This window comes from Babylonia areolata, chromosome 20 (assembly GCF_041734735.1).
Source record: "Babylonia areolata isolate BAREFJ2019XMU chromosome 20, ASM4173473v1, whole genome shotgun sequence".
Lineage (NCBI taxonomy): Eukaryota > Metazoa > Mollusca > Gastropoda > Neogastropoda > Buccinidae > Babylonia > Babylonia areolata.
The window spans coordinates 12,603,320-12,623,759 of record NC_134895.1 but is presented as its reverse complement, the minus strand read 5'-3'; the positions used below and the strand labels follow the sequence as shown (position 1 = coordinate 12,623,759).

General features: G+C 45.0%; 1 protein-coding gene across 1 annotated transcript; it reads left to right on the top strand.

The window, feature by feature from the left end:
• The first annotated feature begins 7,434 nt into the window (after positions 1-7,434).
• LOC143295153 (uncharacterized) lies at positions 7,435-12,435 on the top strand. The gene is made up of 3 exons (XM_076606725.1): positions 7,435-7,820; positions 11,088-11,630; positions 12,243-12,435. The coding sequence occupies exons 1-3, from the start codon at positions 7,435-7,437 to the stop codon at positions 12,433-12,435; spliced, it is 1,122 nt and encodes a 373-aa protein (XP_076462840.1).
• Positions 12,436-20,440: the final 8,005 nt, after the last annotated feature.

The window sequence follows — 20,440 nt, the reverse complement described above, 5'->3', positions numbered from 1 at the left end:
CAGCTACCTTCCAGGACACAGAAGGTACAGATTGGTCTATCAGTCCGTTATCTACCTTCCAGGACATAGAAGGTACATATTGGTCTATCAGTCCGTTACCTACCTTCCTGGACATAGAAGGCACATATTGGTCAATCAGCCCGTTACCTACCTTCCAGGACATAGAAGGCACGGATTGGTCTATCAGTCCGTTACCTACCTTCCAGGACATAGAAGGCACGGATTGGTCAATCAGCCCATTGGCTACCTTCCAGGACATAGAAGGCACGGATTGGTCTATCAGTCCGTTACCTACCTTCCAGGACATAGAAGGTACAGATTGGTCAATCAGCCCATTGGCTACCTTCCAGGACATAGAAGGCACGGATTGGTCTATCAGTCCGTTACCTACCTTCCAGGACATAGAAGGCACATATTGGTCAATCAGCCCGTTACCTACCTTCCAGGAAATAGAAGGCACATATTGGTCAATCAGCCCATTGGCTACCTTCCAGGACATAGAAGGCACGGATTGGTCTATCAGTCCGTTACCTACCTTCCAGGACATAGAAGGCACGGATTGGTCTATCAGCCCGTTACCTACCTTCCAGGACATAGAAGGCACGGATTGGTCTATCAGTCCGTTACCTACCTTCCAGGACATAGAAGGCACGGATTGGTCTATCAGCCCGTTACCTACCTTCCAGGAAATAGAAGGCACGGATTGGTCTATCAGCCCGTTACCTACCTTCCAGGAAATAGAAGGCACGGATTGGTCTATCAGTCCGTTACCTACCTTCCAGGACACAGAAGGCACAGATTGGTCTATCAGTCCGTTATCTACCTTCCAGGACATAGAAGGTACATATTGGTCTATCAGTCCGTTACCTACCTTCCTGGACATAGAAGGCACATATTGGTCAATCAGCCCGTTACCTACCTTCCAGGAAATAGAAGGCACGGATTGGTCTATCAGTCCGTTACCTACCTTCCAGGAAATAGAAGGCACGGATTGGTCTATCAGTCCGTTACCTACCTTCCAGGACACAGAAGGTACAGATTGGTCAATCAGCCCATTGGCTACCTTCCAGGACATAGAAGGCACAAATTGGTCTTTCAGTCCATTAGCTACCTTCCAGGACATAGAAGGCACGAATTGGTCAATCAGTCCGTTCGTTCATCAGTTCACAGCAGCATCTCTCTGAAGGAATTTGACTGTCTGTAACAGTTTCGGGCGTGCAGAAACCTTTTTTTTTCAATGAATTAGTGTTGAGGAATAGTGTGTGTGTGTGTGTGCGTGCACGCGCCGTGTGTGTGTGTGTGTGTGTGTGTGTGTGTGTGTTTGTGGGAGTGTGGTCTTGAAGTGTTCCCGAGTGTCCTGGTCCTGATACATTTCCCAGGGCAGGATAAACAATGGAAGCTGTAGACGGGGAAAACCCAAGCTTCGTCTCTGGTCACGTGAACTGATAAGTAGTCTGTGGGGAGGGAGTGAGTGAGTGAGTGAGATTTTATTTATGTGGGAGTTTCATTCATCACCATATACACTTTTGATGAATGAAATACACATTTAACTTACTCAATTCTTGAACCCTCGAGCGGCTTCGTTTTTAAGAAGCATTTAACATAATTGAGGATATGTTTTAACCCTGAGAAGAAATAATAATTCCAATCTAAATGCTCCGCTGCATAGGCTACTCAAAAATACATATTGTCGACGGGAAACTTCTAAGTATTCTTCTCGTTCAAGAACATGAAGCTATGAGCTCTTTATATTAATGGAACTATAAAAACAGAAAGAAAAAAAAGATACAAACGTTTCCAACACATTTACACAATTTTAACGAAAGTTTGGAGATTGAAATGATTCCTACCCACACTAGTCCCAACCAAGGGAGGCAAGACAACCAGGGCTTACAAGTAAGTAAAGGTGATTTAAAATGAACTGGTTTTCTTCCTTCGGAAAATTCACCACCTGTGCTCCAATAGAAATAAATCCTTTTTTTTTTCTTTTTCTATATCCAAATCAATCTTTTTTTTTTCTTTTTCTGTCTGAATGTAGAGCTGAGCATTATTTCCCCAAAAATACAGCCGAACGGTTTGAATATAACGTTTCCTTGAATGAAAAAAAAAAAAAAGCTGAAAAATCTATTCTTGATTAATGAATTTCTGGCATTTCAAGTCTCTCATTTCGTCACGGTGCTCCAATCTTCTTAAGAAAACAACTGCAAACAACGACAACACCAGCAAAAAGATAAAAAAAAATCACAAAAAACCCTCTGCCCAGTGAATTAAATGAAATGAAATTATGGTGTTTAGAGCCTCGCCGACCACTAAGGCCATCTCAAGGCTATCGCCGCGTTAATAACTACTACAAGGATAAAAAAAACAACCAATTAAAACGAGTCACCACTTCAAACTTTCCACTCCAAAGTTTTAAAAAAAAACTTCCATAGTTTAAAACCTTCAAATCTGGTTAAAAATGTTCACTTCTTTTAAGAAGTCCATCAGCGCCCAGTGAATAGCCTGCCGCTGGCATATACCAGAGATGTGTAGCCTCTGTATAGGGCACGCAGCCAAGTGATGAAACCTGTTTGCTATGCCGTCTGTGTTCCGTGTGTTGTTGAAGCTTGAAAGCTGAGCCTTGAGAGGACAGCTCACAATGTCTCACGGCAGGCTTCACGCATTGCACGTGAAGACCGAAAAACCCGCCTTGGGCAGAGAAAAAAGGAAAGGTGTCGGGCCATACATTAAATCGATCTTGCCTGCCTGGACACCAGCAGCACGAAGTTCTCGAGTTAACTCTCTCCATACGAACGGCGAAAGAGACGACGCTAACAGCGTTTCACCCCAATTACCACCATCAAAAGATTGCAAGCGGAAGGCTCTTATACCGGAGATTAGAAAAGAGAGATAAACCACTTGCAGAAATTGCTGAAGCCAGGCAGCCTGCGGCGCGACACGCATTCATTATTCATGAGCTGCCTTTGCCCCGCCCAAACTAAAGGAAAGCGTCAGTCGAATGCAGTCTCCTGAGTGATTTTATAATTTGGATTACACCTTTTTTCCCTTTTCTGTTTGCTTCATCCCACGCAGATGTCAAACTCAATTTTGTTGTGAATAACATTCCTAAATATTTATATGTATTGGTTACTTTTATTTCCCTATCACCACAGCACCATTTTTCACTGACGAGTCGAAAGATGACCTCCATTGCGGAAAACTATAATATTGGTCTTATCGAGATTCACTGTTTGTTGTAGTCTGTCTGTTTCTTGCTTAAGGGCATTTAATTGATTTTGTAACCCTATGGGTGTGTCAGACAAGAGAACAACATCATCAGCAAATAGCATTAAGAGCAAATCTGTTGCGCCAGGTATCATTTGTATTCCATGTCTCCCCTTCTTTGATAACTCCACTGCCAATTCACCGATGAAAAAGGAAAACAGCTGTGAGCTTAGCATACAACCTTGTTTAACCCCTCTTGGACACTGAAAAAAAGTCTGAATAAATACCTTTGTCACGAACACATACAAGTACAGAATCGTAGATGCTTTTAACAGCCATGTAAAACTCCAGAGAGAGAGAGAGAGAGAGAGAGACAGAGATAGAGACAGAGACTGAAAGAGATAGATAGAGCACAATACAACGGTCTGCTGGGGCAACATGAAGCGTTCGTATATATATGAATTATATATATGATTATGTACATATAGATAGATTTAGATTTACATACTGATAGATCTATATGAAATTATGTATGTATGTATTCATGTATGCATGTATGTATGTATAGACAGATGTTAGAAGAGAGACAGAGCTGAATATGTGTTTTATGTTTTGATATATATATTTTTTTGTTGTTGAAGAAAAGGTGATGTAAACCAGAAAGTGTGAAGAAAAAGTAGCGTTACGAAAACGCAGTTCAATAATTTATAACTGTCTCTCTCATGTGCAACATTGCGCTGGGGGTGGGGGGTGGGGGGTGGGGGGGGGTGGAGTTGGTGGTGGGGGGAGCTGCTTTATTTTCTTTTTATATTATCTACATTCAAGCAGATGCAAACGTGCTAAAAACCAAGCAAAAATGAATCGGTTTTCATTGTATACAGCGAATCTTACTACACGTGGGAAATTCCAGGCATAACTTAACTTTCGCTTTACTGCAGCTGAACCGTCAGAACCGACCAGTTTCCTTCAGGTGGGGAAGGAGAGGGTGATTTACCCCCACCCTTCCGCACTGCATGTGTGCCCCAAAACGGCTTCAGCACTGTTATAGACAGTAAGAAGGGACCTGCCGCGAGTGGTTTATCTCTCTTTTCTAATCTCCGCTTATACTGAAGAGGTGAATGTTGACAAAGATACCACAATTCTGACGACGGAAGCAAAAGGTTGGGTCATTCAGACACCCACTGGACATCCGAGGGGTCTGCGTAGAGGAGAAGAGAGGACTGGCCGTACTGAATGAGTTAACTCGGTCATACAAACCATCCCCAACCAATCTAAATATCTTCGAAACAGACAGCTAATAAATCACAAGTAATCAGATTGAGAGTAGAACTATACTGTTAGATAACAGGATGTAACTTCAATTTGCATCTGCACATTTTCACACGCCTTACACACTCGTCTGTCCTTATCTAGCATTGTTCTGTTAGTCTCTGTGAGGGTCTGGGTTCGAATCCTGCTCTTGCCCTCCCTCTATAGTATGACTGGAAAATTAAACTGAGCTTGTAGGCATTCGGATGAGACGATAAAACCGAGGTCCCGTGTGTTGTGCGCACTGAAAAAAGAACCCATGGCAACGCCAGAGGACAACAGGCGAAATTCTGTAGAAGAAATCCACTCTGATGAATACACAAATAATTATATATAAGCATGCGCTCAATGCCAGACTAAGAGCGTTGGGCTATGCTGCTGGTCAGGCATCTGCCTAACAGATGTGGTGTAGCGTATATGGATTTGTCCGAACACAGTGACGCCTCCTTGAGAAATTGAAACTGAAAACTGTGAGTCTGTTTGTTTTCCATCCGTGTAGGTTAATCTCTTGGAATTAGTTTCATAACAAAGATGGGGATTATTAATGAAGGCTGGGGTTCAAAACGAAAGAACAGTGAAGCTGGTAGAGTTAAGGAGTAAAACCACAATAAAGAATGGTAACTCTCTCCATTTGCGAGGTACTTCAAGACATTGCTGCTTATGATACTGATTCAGCTGGTAAATAAAGGGTACACTGGAACAAACCCGGACACATCATCGAAAAGGCTTGTCCTTATACTGAGCATTTGGCATGACTACACAGCAGCAATGAGAGAAGAAATGTGCAAACACAACTTAACTTTTATTCAAGACTGGCATAGCATTTTAATCCTGCATATGCTACACATGATATATTTGTATTTGTATTTCTTTTTATCACAACAGATTTCTTCCCTGTGTGAAATTCGGGCTGCTCTCCCCAGGGAGAGCGCGTTGCTACGCTACAGCGCCACCCATTTTTTGTATTTTTTCCTGTGTGCAGTTTTATTTGTTTTTCCTATCGAAGTGGATTTTTCTACAGAATTTTGCCAGGAACAACCCTTTTGTTGCCGCGGGTTCTTTTACGTGCGCTAAGTGCATGCTGCACACGGGACCTCGGTTTATCGTCTCATCCGAATGACTAGCGTCCAGACCACCACTCAAGGCCTAGTGGAGGGGGAGAAAATATCGGCGGCGAGCCGTGATTCGAACCAGCGCGCTCAGATTCTCTCGCTTCCTAGGCGGACGCGTTACCTCTAGGCCATCACTCCACATGATATGTGAACACTACAGAAGAAACACATGGTTGTCTTGATGGATTTGTGTTTTCTTATTAAAAAAAAAAAGAACAATGAGGCAAGGCGAGTAAAGGATTAAACAATAAAGAGTGGTAACTCTCTCCATTTACAAGGTACCTAACTTCAAGTCAATGTTGCCTTTGCACCTGACACTTCATCAAAAAGGAAGCTCCGGGCTTGTCCCAATACCAATCATTCGATATGTGCAGCAATGACAGAAGCTGGGGTTCTAACTGGTGAGTGGTCAGTCTCAGCCACCATCAACAACAGCAGCTGCTGTCCATGCTCAAATTGTCCTGCTCTAATGTAACTCTGTAAACAGAAGGAAAAACAAACAAACAAACAAACAAAAAAGCAACAACAACTCTTCTATATGTAGTCATTTAGCCTGAACACACAAAAACAGAGGGGGTTTCAACAGAATTTTGCCAGAGGACAGCACTCTCGTTGCCATGGTTCTTTTTTCAGTGCGCCAAGTGTTTGCTTCACACGGGACCTCGGTTTATCGTCTCATCCGAATGATTGTACGCTCAGTTTGGTTTTCCAGTTAAACTTGGGAGAAAGGCGAGAGCGGGATTCGAACACAGACCCTGATGGACTTTCTGTATTGGCAGACGAGCGTATTAACACACACACACACACACACACACACACACACACACACACACACAAACACACTTCTTCTGTATGTTTTTTTTTTCTTTTGAAATCATTCACTGCCTGATTCCCTGACTGATTGGGAGTGTTAGACGCAATCTATTGTGCCTCTGATGACCTCATGGGCACAAGAAGGGTTAGATGTTGTTAAATGTTATTTGTTTTTTTAACAGGAGAAAATGTAAAAGCCACAACAACAGCAAGAGACCAACCCTCCATTTTCTCCAATCCCACACCGTGTAGCATGAGCATGATGACCGAACTGTCAGCTTCACTTCTATATCAATTAAGCACTAATAAAGTAAAACAAATTCTTGATTAAAGCGGCCTGGTGGGGAACGATACATCTTTTAACGCTGACGTGATAACTAATTTACAGAAATAAACTATCCTGGCGTAAATGTTACCTAAGTTCGGTGTGACATAGATAAATATCTGATACCGAAATTATGAAACACGAATGTGCAACGGTCATGTTCCATAAACGTTTACTGTCGGCGAAAAAAAATTATCTCCACTGTTCGTTCCTGTCTTCTATAATCTGATGAATAAACGTCACCACCTTTAAAATCAGATAGGATGAGATGGGGTCCTTTTTCACACAACGTGAGTTTACAGCTGATGACTGAACTGTTCACGAAGTTGTGTGACAAGGACCTTGGTCACAAAGGTACGAAGAGCATCTGGATTCTCAAAGATCTGTTTCCCAACTGAGGAGATTGATTGTATTGCGTTAAAAAAATGAATCAGAAACTACAGTATAATGTACAACGCTTCTAATCCCCAGTGCTGTTCAGTTGTGATCAAAGTGCCGTTCAATGAATCGTTAGATTCCTTTTCTATGGATTTGAATCCACGTGTAGCACACTGATTTACGGTGAGTGCAGGAACTTTTCAAATTACACGCGACAAAAGAACAGTATGACTATTTGATTTATATTGCATGAACTGTGTCTGTTGTCAGCTTTAATTCCAAAAGGTGGGAACAATGGCTGCGATTTTCAGCGAGACCACGACAGCAGCACTTGAACACAACGTGACAGATGTCCTCCTCAACGACACCCAGAAGACAGATCCATCAGACTGCATGGTGCTGCAGTTTGAAGAGTTCATCCCCTGGGACAACCCTGACAATCTGCTCAATGCTCAGGCAGTGACCATCACGCGCCGTGTGGCAGACACCCTCAGTGTGCCTCTGTTTCTGTTCGGGGGGCCTGCCAACGTCATCAACATGGCGGTGTTCTACAGACAGGGGCTGAAGGAACGGATCAACGTGTGTCTCTTCTCACTGGCCCTGTCGGACTTCCTCTACCTGAGCACCATCTTCCTCCTGTACGTGGAACAGATCTACAGGCAGTTCACCACCAAAGAGAAGTAATTTCGTTTTACCACAGTTGTTTTTGTGTGTCCAGCTCTTCGTCATTAGCTTCCACCCTTAGGGATGTAACAACTGTCCTCACCCTGCCCCCCTCCCTCCCTCCACACTCACACACAGGAGTCTCAGGGAGGATGTGCAGGCTCGTTTTGGTAGGATTTTCGTCGGGGTTTCCCTGGCTTTTTTTTCTTTTTCTTTCTTTCTTTTTTTTTTAAAGCGAGAACCACGTGCGCATGCGCGTCTCCATTTCCTTTTTTTCAGGTCACAGAAAGGATAAAATTTCGTCATGGAAATCTCTGTTCTGACGAAAGGATTTTGAACATATTGGGTTACTATTTTTTGCAAGTTTGCAAGACATATTTAGCTTTATAATTACACCCATTATTTGCTTTAGTCTTCTATGTTTACTTTGAGCGTGTTTCTTGTTATGTATCTGATAAACTCTGCCGAAAAGTTGTTCGAACAAAAGCAGTGCATACCCAGAGAAGCCGGTGGTGGGCTGCGCATGTCGTCATATGACCTACTTCTCGCTCTGCGAGCGACGAAAAGTGCACCACTAAAGCGGGCTGCACACCCTCCCTATCATTGATACCTTTTCTGCACAGCATTGGCGGCCTGTTCTCCATTCAGCGCTTTGCCAAACACGCATCAACGGCATCTCACCTGTAAACAAAAAAGGCAGCAGTTGGAAAACATTTCGTTGACACTCAATGTTTATCAAGGCTGCCTTTTATTGAAGAAGGAGTATGGCTGCCTACATGGCGGGGTATAAAAAAAAAAAACGGTCATACACGAAAAATGTTACATGTCCGTCTGAGCGTGTATGTGTGCGTGCCTGAAATCTGATTGAATGACACAGGAAACGAATGATGAGCGCCCAATGGCAGCTGTCAGTCGGCTCTACCCTGTTGTGCAAACGACATCGGGTTTGTAAAGTGCTTATAGCTTGGTTTCTGACTGAGTATAGGCGCTATATAAGTATCCATATCAATCAAGAACTGCGACTTTCTCCGAAATGACACAAGGACAGTTTGTATGCACCAAGAAATGCTGAACGATGATAACTCTTTTCTGTATATGAAATGTATTCAAGGAGAAGAAGCTCAAGTTTGTGTGTACGTAATACTGAAAACCGGCCTAGCAGCGTCCACCCCTTCTTTTTTTATAAACTCTATCTTTAGTTTGGGTCGAGCGTTTATTGGCCACATTACATATTACGCGTTGTTTCAGGAAGGTGGCAGAATGGTTAAGACGCTCAGCTGCCAATACAGAGAGTCCGTGAGGGTGTGGGTTCGAATCCAGCTCTCGCCCTTTCTCCTAAGTTTGACTGGAAAATCAAACTGAGCGTCTAGTCATTCGGATGAGACGATAAACCGAGGTCCCGTGTGCAGCACGCACTTGGCGCACTGAAAAAGAACCCATGGCAACGAGAGTGTTGTCCTCTGGCGAAATTACGTAAAATGAAATCCACTTTCATAGGTACACAAATATGTAAGCATGCACTCAAGGCCTGACTAAGCGCGTTGGGTTATGCTGCTGGTCAGGCATCTGCTCAACAGATGTGGTGTAGCGTGTATGGATTTGTCCGAACGCAGTGACGCCTCCTTGAGAAAGTGAAACTGAAACTGAAACTCATCTGTTTGATTTCACGAAAAAGTGTTGTATGGGTATTACTGTGTGCATGAGACTGACTTCTGTCGTCCGTTAACAGGCGATATCAATAGGAATTTGTTCAGCTTTGTTATGTATGTGCGTATGTACTAAACTCTCTGTCTGTCTGTCTGTCTCTGTGTCTTTTTACCTGCCTGCCTGTCTGTCTGTCTGTCTCTCTCTCTCCTCTCTCTCTCTCTCTCTCTGTCTGTCTGCCTGCCTGTCTGTCAGTCTGTATCTCTGTCTCCCTCTCTCTGTCTGCCTGCCTGCCTACCTACCTGTCTGCCTGTCTGTCTCTGTCTGCCTCTCTCTCTCTCTCTCTCTCTCTCTCTATATATATATATATATATATATATATATATATACATGCAGTCAAGGCCTGACAAGCGCGCTGGATTATGCTGCTGACTGTCAGGCATCTACGTAGCAGATGTGGTGTACGTGTATGGAGTAGTTGTGTAATTAACTCACTCAGTACGGCCAGTCTTCTCTTCTCCTCTACACAGACCCCTCGGATGTCCAGTGGGTGTCTGAATGACCCAGCCTTTAGCTTCCGTCGTCAGAATTGTGGTATTCTTTGTCAACATTCACCTCTTCAGTATAAGAGCCTTCCACTTGCAATATTTTGATGGTTGTAATTGGGCTGAAACGCTGTTAACGTCGTCTCTTTCGCCGTTCCTATGGAGAGAGTTAAAACTGAAACTTTTCACCACAACCACCACCGCGTAACCCGCCACCCCACACTTTCCCCTACCCCTTTGCCACAGGAGAGTTCCTTTGAACAGTGTTCTATGATAGTCCTGTTTAACAAAAGGCGCCAAGTTGTGCGAGGCCAACAGGACTGCTGCAGCTGTTCAGAAGAGGCAGGCCAGAAAGTCACGGGCAAACAAGCTCCTTGACAATGATATGCCTGTCTTTGTCTGCCCCAACTGTCAGCGAACATTTCGTGCGCAGATTGGACTATTCAGCCATCTGCGCATTCGCAGATAGATTCATGAGCATCCTCCCCCCACCCCACCACCACCCTCCCCCCATCCCCCAGCTGGATGACAACGATAGTCATCATCGATCTCGATGGACACACCACCAACTTACAATTCAAGTTTGATTAGTCTCAACTCTGCATCTGACTTTTTCCCCCCGACAAGTTGTATATTCTTATGCAAGACAGGCCTATGATTGACGCAAACCATAACATGATGCTCACCAGTTTCAGTTTCAGTTTCAGTAGCTCAAGGAGGCGTCACTGCGTTCGGACAAATCCATATACGCTACACCACATCTGCCAAGCAGATGCCTGACAGTCAGCAGCATAATCCAGCGCGCTTGTCAGGCCTTGACTGCATGTATATATATATATATATATATATATATATATATATATGTTTATATATATATATAGAGAGAGAGAGAGAGAGAGAGAGAGAAAGAGAGAGAGAGAGAGAGAGAGAGAGAGCCATACAAAGCCCATGTAACGTGACAAAGACCTTCCCCACGTCTCCAAAAGAAAGATGATTTTTTAATTATTTTGTTTTGATTTTTGTTGTTGTTGATTTTTTCTGACTTTGTGATAACTTTCTTATGTACACGATAATCGTTTGACGCTATTGTTTCAGATATGGCGTGATAGTACGGTTTGTCGCCAACCATAACATGCTTGGATTCTACGGCTTCACCTGGGTGTCTGAGGTCATCTCTGCCATCATCGCCAGCGAGAGATGTTTCTGTATCCTGCAGCCTCTCCGTTCCCAGACTGTGCTGTCCACCTCCACGACCACCGTCATCGTTGTGCTGGTGAACGTGGTGGTGGTGGGACTGTACCTGTTTGTTGCTGCCCGGTACCGTATAGTGTGTGCCTTCGATCCCACCAGCAGCAGCGAGGTGTGGACCTTCGCCCCATCACAGCTGTACCTGAATCACCAGAAGGTGATTGACTTTTTTGATTCCTTTGTATACGGCATTGCTATTCCGGTGGTGACGATCGTGGTTGTGATTGTGACAACGACCTTGACACTGATCAAACTCCGGCAGGCAGCAGCATGGCGGTCTGGTACCTCGTCCAGTGGCACTGTGTCAGCACGAGAGGTGGCCCTGACCATGATGCTGGTCTACAACTCCATCTTCTTCATCATCTGTGTATTCCCTATTGCCTTGTTCAGGTGAGAATTAGTGTTCACATGCCGTAGAGTTGTTGATCAACAACAGGATTTAAGTGGTCCTTGCTTTGTTCCTATCAAACACCACCACTCCTCCAATCAAAACAGATTCTAAAAATAAAAAAATAAAAATGTTTTCCTCTCTTGAACAGCTTCTTTACCAAGTTCACATCCACCAAGAAAAGAATATATATATATATATATATATATATATATATATGTGTGTGTGTGTGTGTGTGTGTGTGTGTGTGTGTGTGTTTATATCTAATCGTTTATTCATCTGTTATCATTTTATTATTATTTTTTATTTTCTTTAATTTATTCATTATTTTTTATTTGTTTGTTGTTGTTGTTGTTGTTGTTTATCTATGTATCTGTTTAGTTTCGTTTAGTTTGCCTCAAGTACTGACTAAGCTTGCTCGGGTTATACACTGCTTGTCAGGCCTCTGCTTAACACATGTAGTGCAGCGTGTATAGACTTGTCCGACACCAAGTGAAGCCTCCTTGAGCAACTGAACTGAACTGAACTGAACTGAAGGATTGATGGGCTACAGATGTGCCTGCTGTGTGTGCAGTAGGGTGGCTTGATAAAGTACAGATCTGATGTGTGGGCAGGGTGGTGTGGCCCTTCATACCAGAGATGAGCCCAGGCCGACGGTACCACAACCTGTACTTCACCGGCATCTGGTTCTTGGACATCATGTCTTACATCAACGCCACCTTCAACATCGCCATCTACTACAGCATGGGCTCCCGCTACAGACAGACCTTCTGGCAGCTGCTGGGCAGGGCCAACAGGAAGAAATAGCAAGACACCACTCTGAACAACTTTACTGCGGGAAGTAAAAGTAGTAAAACGACAATAAAATGTATGCCAGCTGCAGAAACAAAGCAGATTTGATCGGAGCATCACTTTTCTACTACAGTGCACAATCGTAACGATGTTTTCAAAATTACTTTTATCCGATTCAAATGAAATTGTCAGTAAGAGGCGTAAGGACCTCTGTGTGTGTGTGTGGGGGGGGGGGGGGGGGGGGGGGGGGGCTGGGCCAAAGAAACAGAGCACAGTAGGATCAAACAACAAACCGTTGCGAACACCTTTACTCTGCAAAGTGAAAGTGGTAAACGACAATGAAGAATTGATTGCTCTATATGCGGGGGGAAAAGGGCGGAATTCGTTGAGGGGTGGTACTGTTATGAATGCAGTTGTGTAGAAATTAAAAAAAAAACAAAAAAAAAACAAACTTCATCAATGGTTGTATCCAATCAAAAACAAGAGAGGCAAGGCCTTCAAGACTCACTTGTGATACACTTTAAAAAAAATATATAATCGTTAAAATATGTTCTGTATTTGTTATTATAAAGCTTCGCGTTTAAAAAAAAAGAAAAACAAAGTCCTAATGTTTAAGATGAGAAAGATCAGCTTAAAGCAAATTAAGTCCCCTAGCATTAATTACAGAGTAATTTCCCTTGTTTACCATCTGCACCAAAACGTTTGCAAAATAAATAAAACTTCCATGCTTAGCAAAAGAAGTTCCTGTTTGAACAAAAAATGATAATAATGACTGCTCTTGTTGTTGTGTCGAACATCAGATCAAAGTGCCAAGTTTAGAGAATACAAAAAATATAAATATAACAGTAAATGCAGTTTGCATATAATTAGGCTTCATTTTTTTTGGTGCCCATCCCAGAGGTGCAATATTGTTTTAAACAAGATGACTGGAAAGAACTGAATTTTTCCTATTTTTATGCCTAATTTGGTGTCAACTGACAAAGTATTTGCAGAGAAAATGTCAAAAAATGTTAAAGTTTACCACGGACACACACACACACACACACACACACACACACACACACACACACACACACACACACACACACACTTGTTTACACAAGTGAGTCAAAAAGAACCTGCCAGTTAGAGGTGCATTTGATTCCGCCTGTGCGTGTGTGTGTGTGTGTGTGTGTGTGTGTGTGTGTGTGTGTGTGTGTGTGTGTGTGTGTTTGACATTTGTGTCACACAAGTCAGTGTTGTCCTTTGGCAAATTTATGAAAAAAGGAGAAAAATCCACTAATAGGCACACAAATATATAAGCATGCACTCAAGGCATGACAAGCATGTTGAGTTATGCTGGTGTCAGGCATCTGCCTAGCAGATGTGGTGTAGCGAATATGGATTTGTCCGGACGCAGTGACGCCTCCTTGAGAAACTGAAACTGAAAATCCTGTAACATGTATGTTGCATTTGAATACAAGCCAAAATATTTATTACTCCAAACATACTATTCGTATTGTATACTGTATTACATTACAGAGAAACAGAGAGAGGGTGAGGGACACACACACACACACACACACACACACACACACACACACACACACACACACACACACACCTACCTATGAGGAATATAATAAAGACAATGTACAAACAGGAAGCTCTAAGTCCAACCGTGTGCCCCCAGTTTGACATGTACACACTGCAATGGCGGAAGAAACAGAACAAACAGATGGACGATACAAATACATTGTAACCTCAGTATACTACATATGTTAAGGAACAAGGGAGTGGTGAAAAAAAGAAGAGCAGACAAAAAATAAGTAAATGAATAAACGATAACAAAGAAAACAAATTACTGTTTCTCTTAATTACACAAAGGCACAAAATTCAAACCATTGCACTATTCATCAGCTAGTATTTGTTACTAATGTGTAGAATCTGCGACTAAGCGATTATTGTCGTCAGTTGGGAATTTAGTACTTGATGTTCAAAACATACTAAATCAGAACTGTAGAACGCCACTGAATTGACCAGACAGCAGTCTGAGAGAAAGCGTGGATAGTGAGGAAACGTGTGCCAACAGCCGTTTGTATTGGAGTCAACAAACTCATTGCTTTCAGGTCCAACCATCTGGGATACATTTCGACTGAACAACAGACACTCCGCTTCCACAGCCTCTTCCCAATCTTCTTTGAACACATATCTATTCAATCAGAACTGATTATGGTGTCCTCACCTGCTCGTCCCAAATTTCCATCCATGCAGTGTGTGTGTGTGTGTGTGTGTGTGTGTGTGTGTGTGTGTGTGTGTGTGTGTGTGTGTGTGTGTGTGTTTTCTGATCCCCGTGTCATTCAACGGAATTCAGATCGAGAAAACCGAATGCCTACGCTACCTAGGAATACAGTTCGACAGGATGCTGACCTTCAGAAAACATACGGAAAATACTGTTCTCAAATGCAAAAAGGGTCTTTCAGTCTTAAAAGCAATGGCAACCAAAGGCATTGAACAACGCCACTTCTGCTATATCAATCACTCGTCCTCAGTGTGATCGACTACGGACTTTGGCTAACAACACCGTCTCAGAGCAGCCTCCAATAATTAGAAAGAGTTCAAAATGAAGCTGTGAGGCTGATCCTTGGAACAACAAAAGACACACCTACGGAAATCATGCGATACCTGCTTGACCTTCCTTCAATGTAGGCGCAAAACAAGTTTGAACAGTTTAGACCTACTTCAGAGCATTAGAAAACCCATAAAAGGAAGGCAAGGGGGTTTAAATGTGCGGATACTGAAGACAATGTATCATAGAATAGTCGGGCAGAACAATCGGGCCCCGCCACAAGCAGTGCTCCACAGAGCACACAGCCAGGTCCTGCACCTCGTCTCTTCACTGGCACGATGTGCTCTGCGCCCACCGGGAACATGGAAACTTACAGAAGCCGAGTCCCTCAGCAACTAAAACTGGCAATGGTTGAGGAGTTCAGGTGTCTCTCATGACCTCATGTGGAGGATAATCTGGTGTGTTGCATCGCGAACTGAAACAGTTGTCCATGCACCAAATAAATCAGCTCCATTGTTTCCCGTGTATTGACCAGAGCAATGGGCATCAGACCAGCCAGACGTTCAGGTCTGAACTTGTTCCCACTGTGTCATTCCTGGTGATGGACATTGTGATAATGTAAGAGAAGCTGACACAGGCAACGACCGTTGAACCATACCCATAGGAAACGTGTTCACACCAGTACATTGTTAGATTAATGTAGTATGATAGCTGCGTGAGTACGACGACAACACAAGCAGTCTTACGCTGCCGTGCGTCTTTATCAATACAAGGGCACAAACATTTGTTCGTAGCGCTGAATCTAATGCAGAGACAAATCAAATCTCCTACAGACCAGTCAATCACATGCAGGTACATCTCTGATTCAAAGAGATGGAAGCTAAATACATGTTAATAGAATGCTAGAGAAACTATGGAGTAGGATGATGGAAGGGGCAGGGGTTGGGTTGGGGGAAGATGCGGGTGGGAGGGAAAAGGTTGATTTTGACGCAAGACTTGAAAAAACCTAAGTGCAGAGGTTTGACGAAGTTGGACTGGGACCTTATTAAAAGCGAGATGCATGGAGATAGAGAAAGAGCAGCGGTCAAATGGATAGTACGACTTTGGGAACGCGGAAACAGAGAGGATCTGAAGCTGATCGAAGACAGCGAGTTGGAGGACAGTCACAGGGATATGAAGGGGCACATTTGTTAAAATACACGAATTTATAACATTATACTGTTTGTGACGGAGTGCCACAACCTGAATTCCTCGTGCAGGGGAATTCAAGTGCTTCGGTTTATTTCCACGTGTTTTTGTATGTGTCAGGTCAGGGGCATAGCCCTTGCTACTGGTACCATGTAACCCAGTACTACCTGCCTCATACGAAGTCTCCCAACGACGGACCAGGAGGAGAAGGAAACCTTTCACAACGGCTGTGAAGGCGGAAGAAGATGACCAAAGGGCAGGGGGAGCTCTTATCCTTGGCTGGAAGTCCTCCTAGAAGACGGAACTCCGAAGAAAAAACCTGCACCTGCCGAGGCCGTCCTACACGTGGCAGTATCTGCACCTGTGGGACTGTCAGCGTAGGTAGGCGAGAGAGTGGGGAAGGGACTGCACAACTCCTCTTCACCAAAAAATGTCAGGCAGCCAGGCTAATGTCGGAACGACGAGCTAGCCCTTCAACACGCAGCTTTCCCAAGCCCTGCGGCGATGGAGAAGTGGTAACGGGGACTGGCAGAGGATGCTGCTGGCAGTTTCTAGTCACGACTCTGCACGCAGGCGGCTATGGGGTGATGGTCGTCCGTCGTGGACTGGGGCAGATGCGGCGCCCGTATCCTCCCATAGTGTCAGAGCAGCCCTTTTTAGGGACAGCACTGCTCTCCCCACATGGGGAAGGGAAGATAAAAGGATCTCTAGGCAAAGCCTGCCTCGCCTAGTACCTAGTAGGAAACCGCACCTACTTGGACATCCAACACTAGTGGTCGAAAACAACAAAAGAAAAGAACCAGGAGTCATGCCCTGACACTGAGTGCCTGGAATGTTCGCACCCTTTTAGACAAAGACGACAGTCCAGAAAGGCGCACAGCGCTCATTGCTAGAATGCTAGATCGCTACCAGGTGGACATAGCAGCCCTGAGCGAAACCAGGTTTGCCAGTGAAACCCAGCCGGAGGAAGTTGGAGGGGGCTACACCTTCTACTGCACTGGGAAGCCAGATGGCACCCAAGAACCTCAGGCGTGGGCTTTGTCATTCGAACCAAACTTGCAGGGCAGCTTGACAGCCTTCCACGTGGGATAAACGATAGGCTGATGATCCTGCGTCTGAAGCTGTCCGAGGATCACTTCTCCACAATCATCAGCTGCTATGCCCCGACAATGACCAATCCTGATGACATCAAAGAAGCTTTCTACGAGGAGCTCAGCCGCACCATTTCAGTGGTAGACAGAAAAGACAGGCTGATCATCCTTGGGGATTTCAATGCCCACGTTGGCGTGGACTTCTCCTCATGGCCAAACGTCCTAGGACAGCACGGCACTGGCAAGTGCAACTCCAACTGACTCCTTTTGCCCTTCCTGTGCGCGCAGCATGGACTGACCATCACCAACACCCTCTTCCAACAAGCGGACAAGTACAAGAACACATGGATGCACCCCTGCTCCAAGCAGTGGCACATGCTGGACTATGTGATTGTCCGGCAGAGGGACAGAGGTGATGTTTCCATTACACGCTGCATGAGAGGAGCAGTCTGTTGGTCCGACCATCGCCTGGTGCACAGCAATATGAACATCAGACTTGCACGCAGGCTCCAACCAGCCAGGCAGAAAACCCCTAGGAAGCTGAACATCCACCGCCTCCTTATCACCAAGGATGTGCTGCAGCAGTAAATCCAAGCAGCTCTCCAAGAAATTCCTGCATCGACTGATGTAGAAGAGGTATGGAGCACTTTTAGAGATGTTGTGTACACAGCAGCAGCTGACACACTTGGCTTTGTACAGAGGTGCCACAAAGACTGGTTTGGCGAGAACGACTCTGGAATCTCCAAGCTCCTGAACACACTGCATATACGGCATCAGGATCACATTTCCGATAACGACTGCCAGAGGAAGAAGGACCAGTTCTTGCAAACCAGGCAACTCGTACAGAAGAGGCTGTGTGAGATGAAGAACACCTGGTGGGAGAGAAAGTCCAAAGAGCTTCAGTCTGCTGCTGATGCTCACGACATGAAGACCTTCCATGATGGTCTCCGACCTGTGTACAGGCCGAGAGTCACAGGATCAACCCTTGTCCGAGCCATGGACCAGACCACCCTCCTGACAGACAAGAAAGACACCCTTGCCCGCTGGTCAGAGCACTTCAACACCCTCCTCAACAGGGACTCGTCTGTATCTGACGAGGTAATTGCAGCCCTCCAACAGCTACCAGTCAATAACTCGCTAGCTGACCCTCCCACCAAGGCCGAGACCCGGAAGGCCCTGAAGCTGACAACGTCAGGAAAAGCACCAGGAGCGGATGGAATCCAGGCTGACATCTACAAGTGTGGAGGCGAGGTGCTGACAGACAAGCTGACCATCCATGTCTCCAACACAGTCATCCCTGAAGCACAGTGCGGCTTCTGCTCAGGCAGCGGAACATGTGACATGGTGTTTGCCATACGCCAGATGCAAGAGAATTGCCGTGAGCAGAACAAGGAGCTCCACGTGGTCTTTGTAGACCTGACTAAGGTCTTCGACACGGTGAACCGCCGTGGTCTGTGGAAGATCCTCCTAAAGTTCGGCTGCCCAGAGAGCCTAATCCAGCTGATTGCGTCATTCCACGATGGCATGCTGGCGAGAGTACAGGAAAATACTGACATGTCGGATCCGTTCCCTGTGGTAAATGGAGTGAAGCAGGGCTGCGTCCTGGCACCCACACTGTTCTCCATTCTCTTCTCTGCCATGCTGATTGGCGCCTTCCAAGACTGTGACCGGGGCATCTGCATTCATTTTTGCACAGATAGCAAAATTTTCAACTTGCAGCGACTCCACGCCAAGTCCATGGTGTTTGAGGCACTGTTGAGAGAGTTCCTCTTCACTGATGACTGCGCGCTTGCTGCACACACCCATGAGGATATGCAGTCCATTATGGACAGGTTCTCAACCTCCTGCAGGCGCTTTGGACTCACCATCAGCCTCAGCAAAGCGGAGTCCATGTGCCAACCAGCTAGATCACAGAACGCCCTTGCCTCCCCCCCCGCTCCCCCCCCCCCCCCCACCTGCAATCAAGATCGATGACACAGAGATCAAGTCAGTTGACAAGTTTTGCTACCTGGGCAGCACCCTATGCAGCAACGGAGCCCTTGATGCAGAAGTGACGCTGCGTATCGCCAAGGGCAGCTCAGCCTTTGGCAGACTCAACAACAGGCTGTGGAACAACAAAGGCATCAGGCTCAGCACCAAAATCGAAACCTACAGAGCTGTTGTGCTGCTGTGAAACATGGACGACGTATCGCCGTCACATTCAACAACTTGAGCAGTTTCACCAGAGATGCCTACGAAAGATCCTCGACATAAAGTGGCTAGACAGGGTCTCCAACCTCCAGGTCCTAGAGAGGAGTGGCCTGCCCAGCATCAAAAGCCTGCTGATCCAGTGCCAGCTACTCTGGACAGGACATGTTGTCCGCATGACAGACAGCAGGACCCCGAGGATGCTCTTGTATGGCCAGCTGAAGGAAGGCCACCGCGAACTTGGAAAACCCTGCAAGGGCTTCAAGGACACTTCGAAGACAAACCTCAAAGCCAGTGACATAGACATCGCTTCCCTGGAAACTGATGCCCTTGACCGCTGTCGCTGGAAGATGCTGTGCTCTAGTGGCATAAAGACGTTTGAAAACAAGAGAACGTTGGCCATTAAGGAAAAGCATGAGCGAAGCAGGGCTCAGCTTCTGGAGACGTTTTCCTTTGCAACACCTGTGGGAAGTGCTGCGCATCCAGAATCAGCCTCTTCGCCCATGTGAGGACACACACCGACAGATAAGCCTGCCTGCCTACTCATCCGTCGGCCCGACGGGAGACTTCATCACCATTGATCACAGATCAGTGTATCAAATCAAAATGTCAAGTTTTGTGAACAAAAATATAAATAGTAAATTTAGTGTGCTGATAATTTGGCTTCTTTAAAAAAAAAGAAAAAAAAGAGGTGCACTGTCATTAAAAAGAAAAAAAGAATGGGAAGAACTCGGGACCTCGGACATCGGGGTCTCATGGGGTCTCATGCGGTCTCATGAAGGTCTCAGGGGTTGAACGATCTTTAGTTGTCACCAAACCTGTAGCTTAATTATGACGTCATATGATGGTTGTTGAACTTGAAAACAAGATTGACTGCTTTATCTAGTCTTGACCTTTACTTATCTATTTATTTATTTATGAATGCCCAACAATCGGTTAATATCACAGATTGACATAAGTTTACATTTGGGCCAACAGCAAAGTGAGAGCTGTATTATAAATGGTT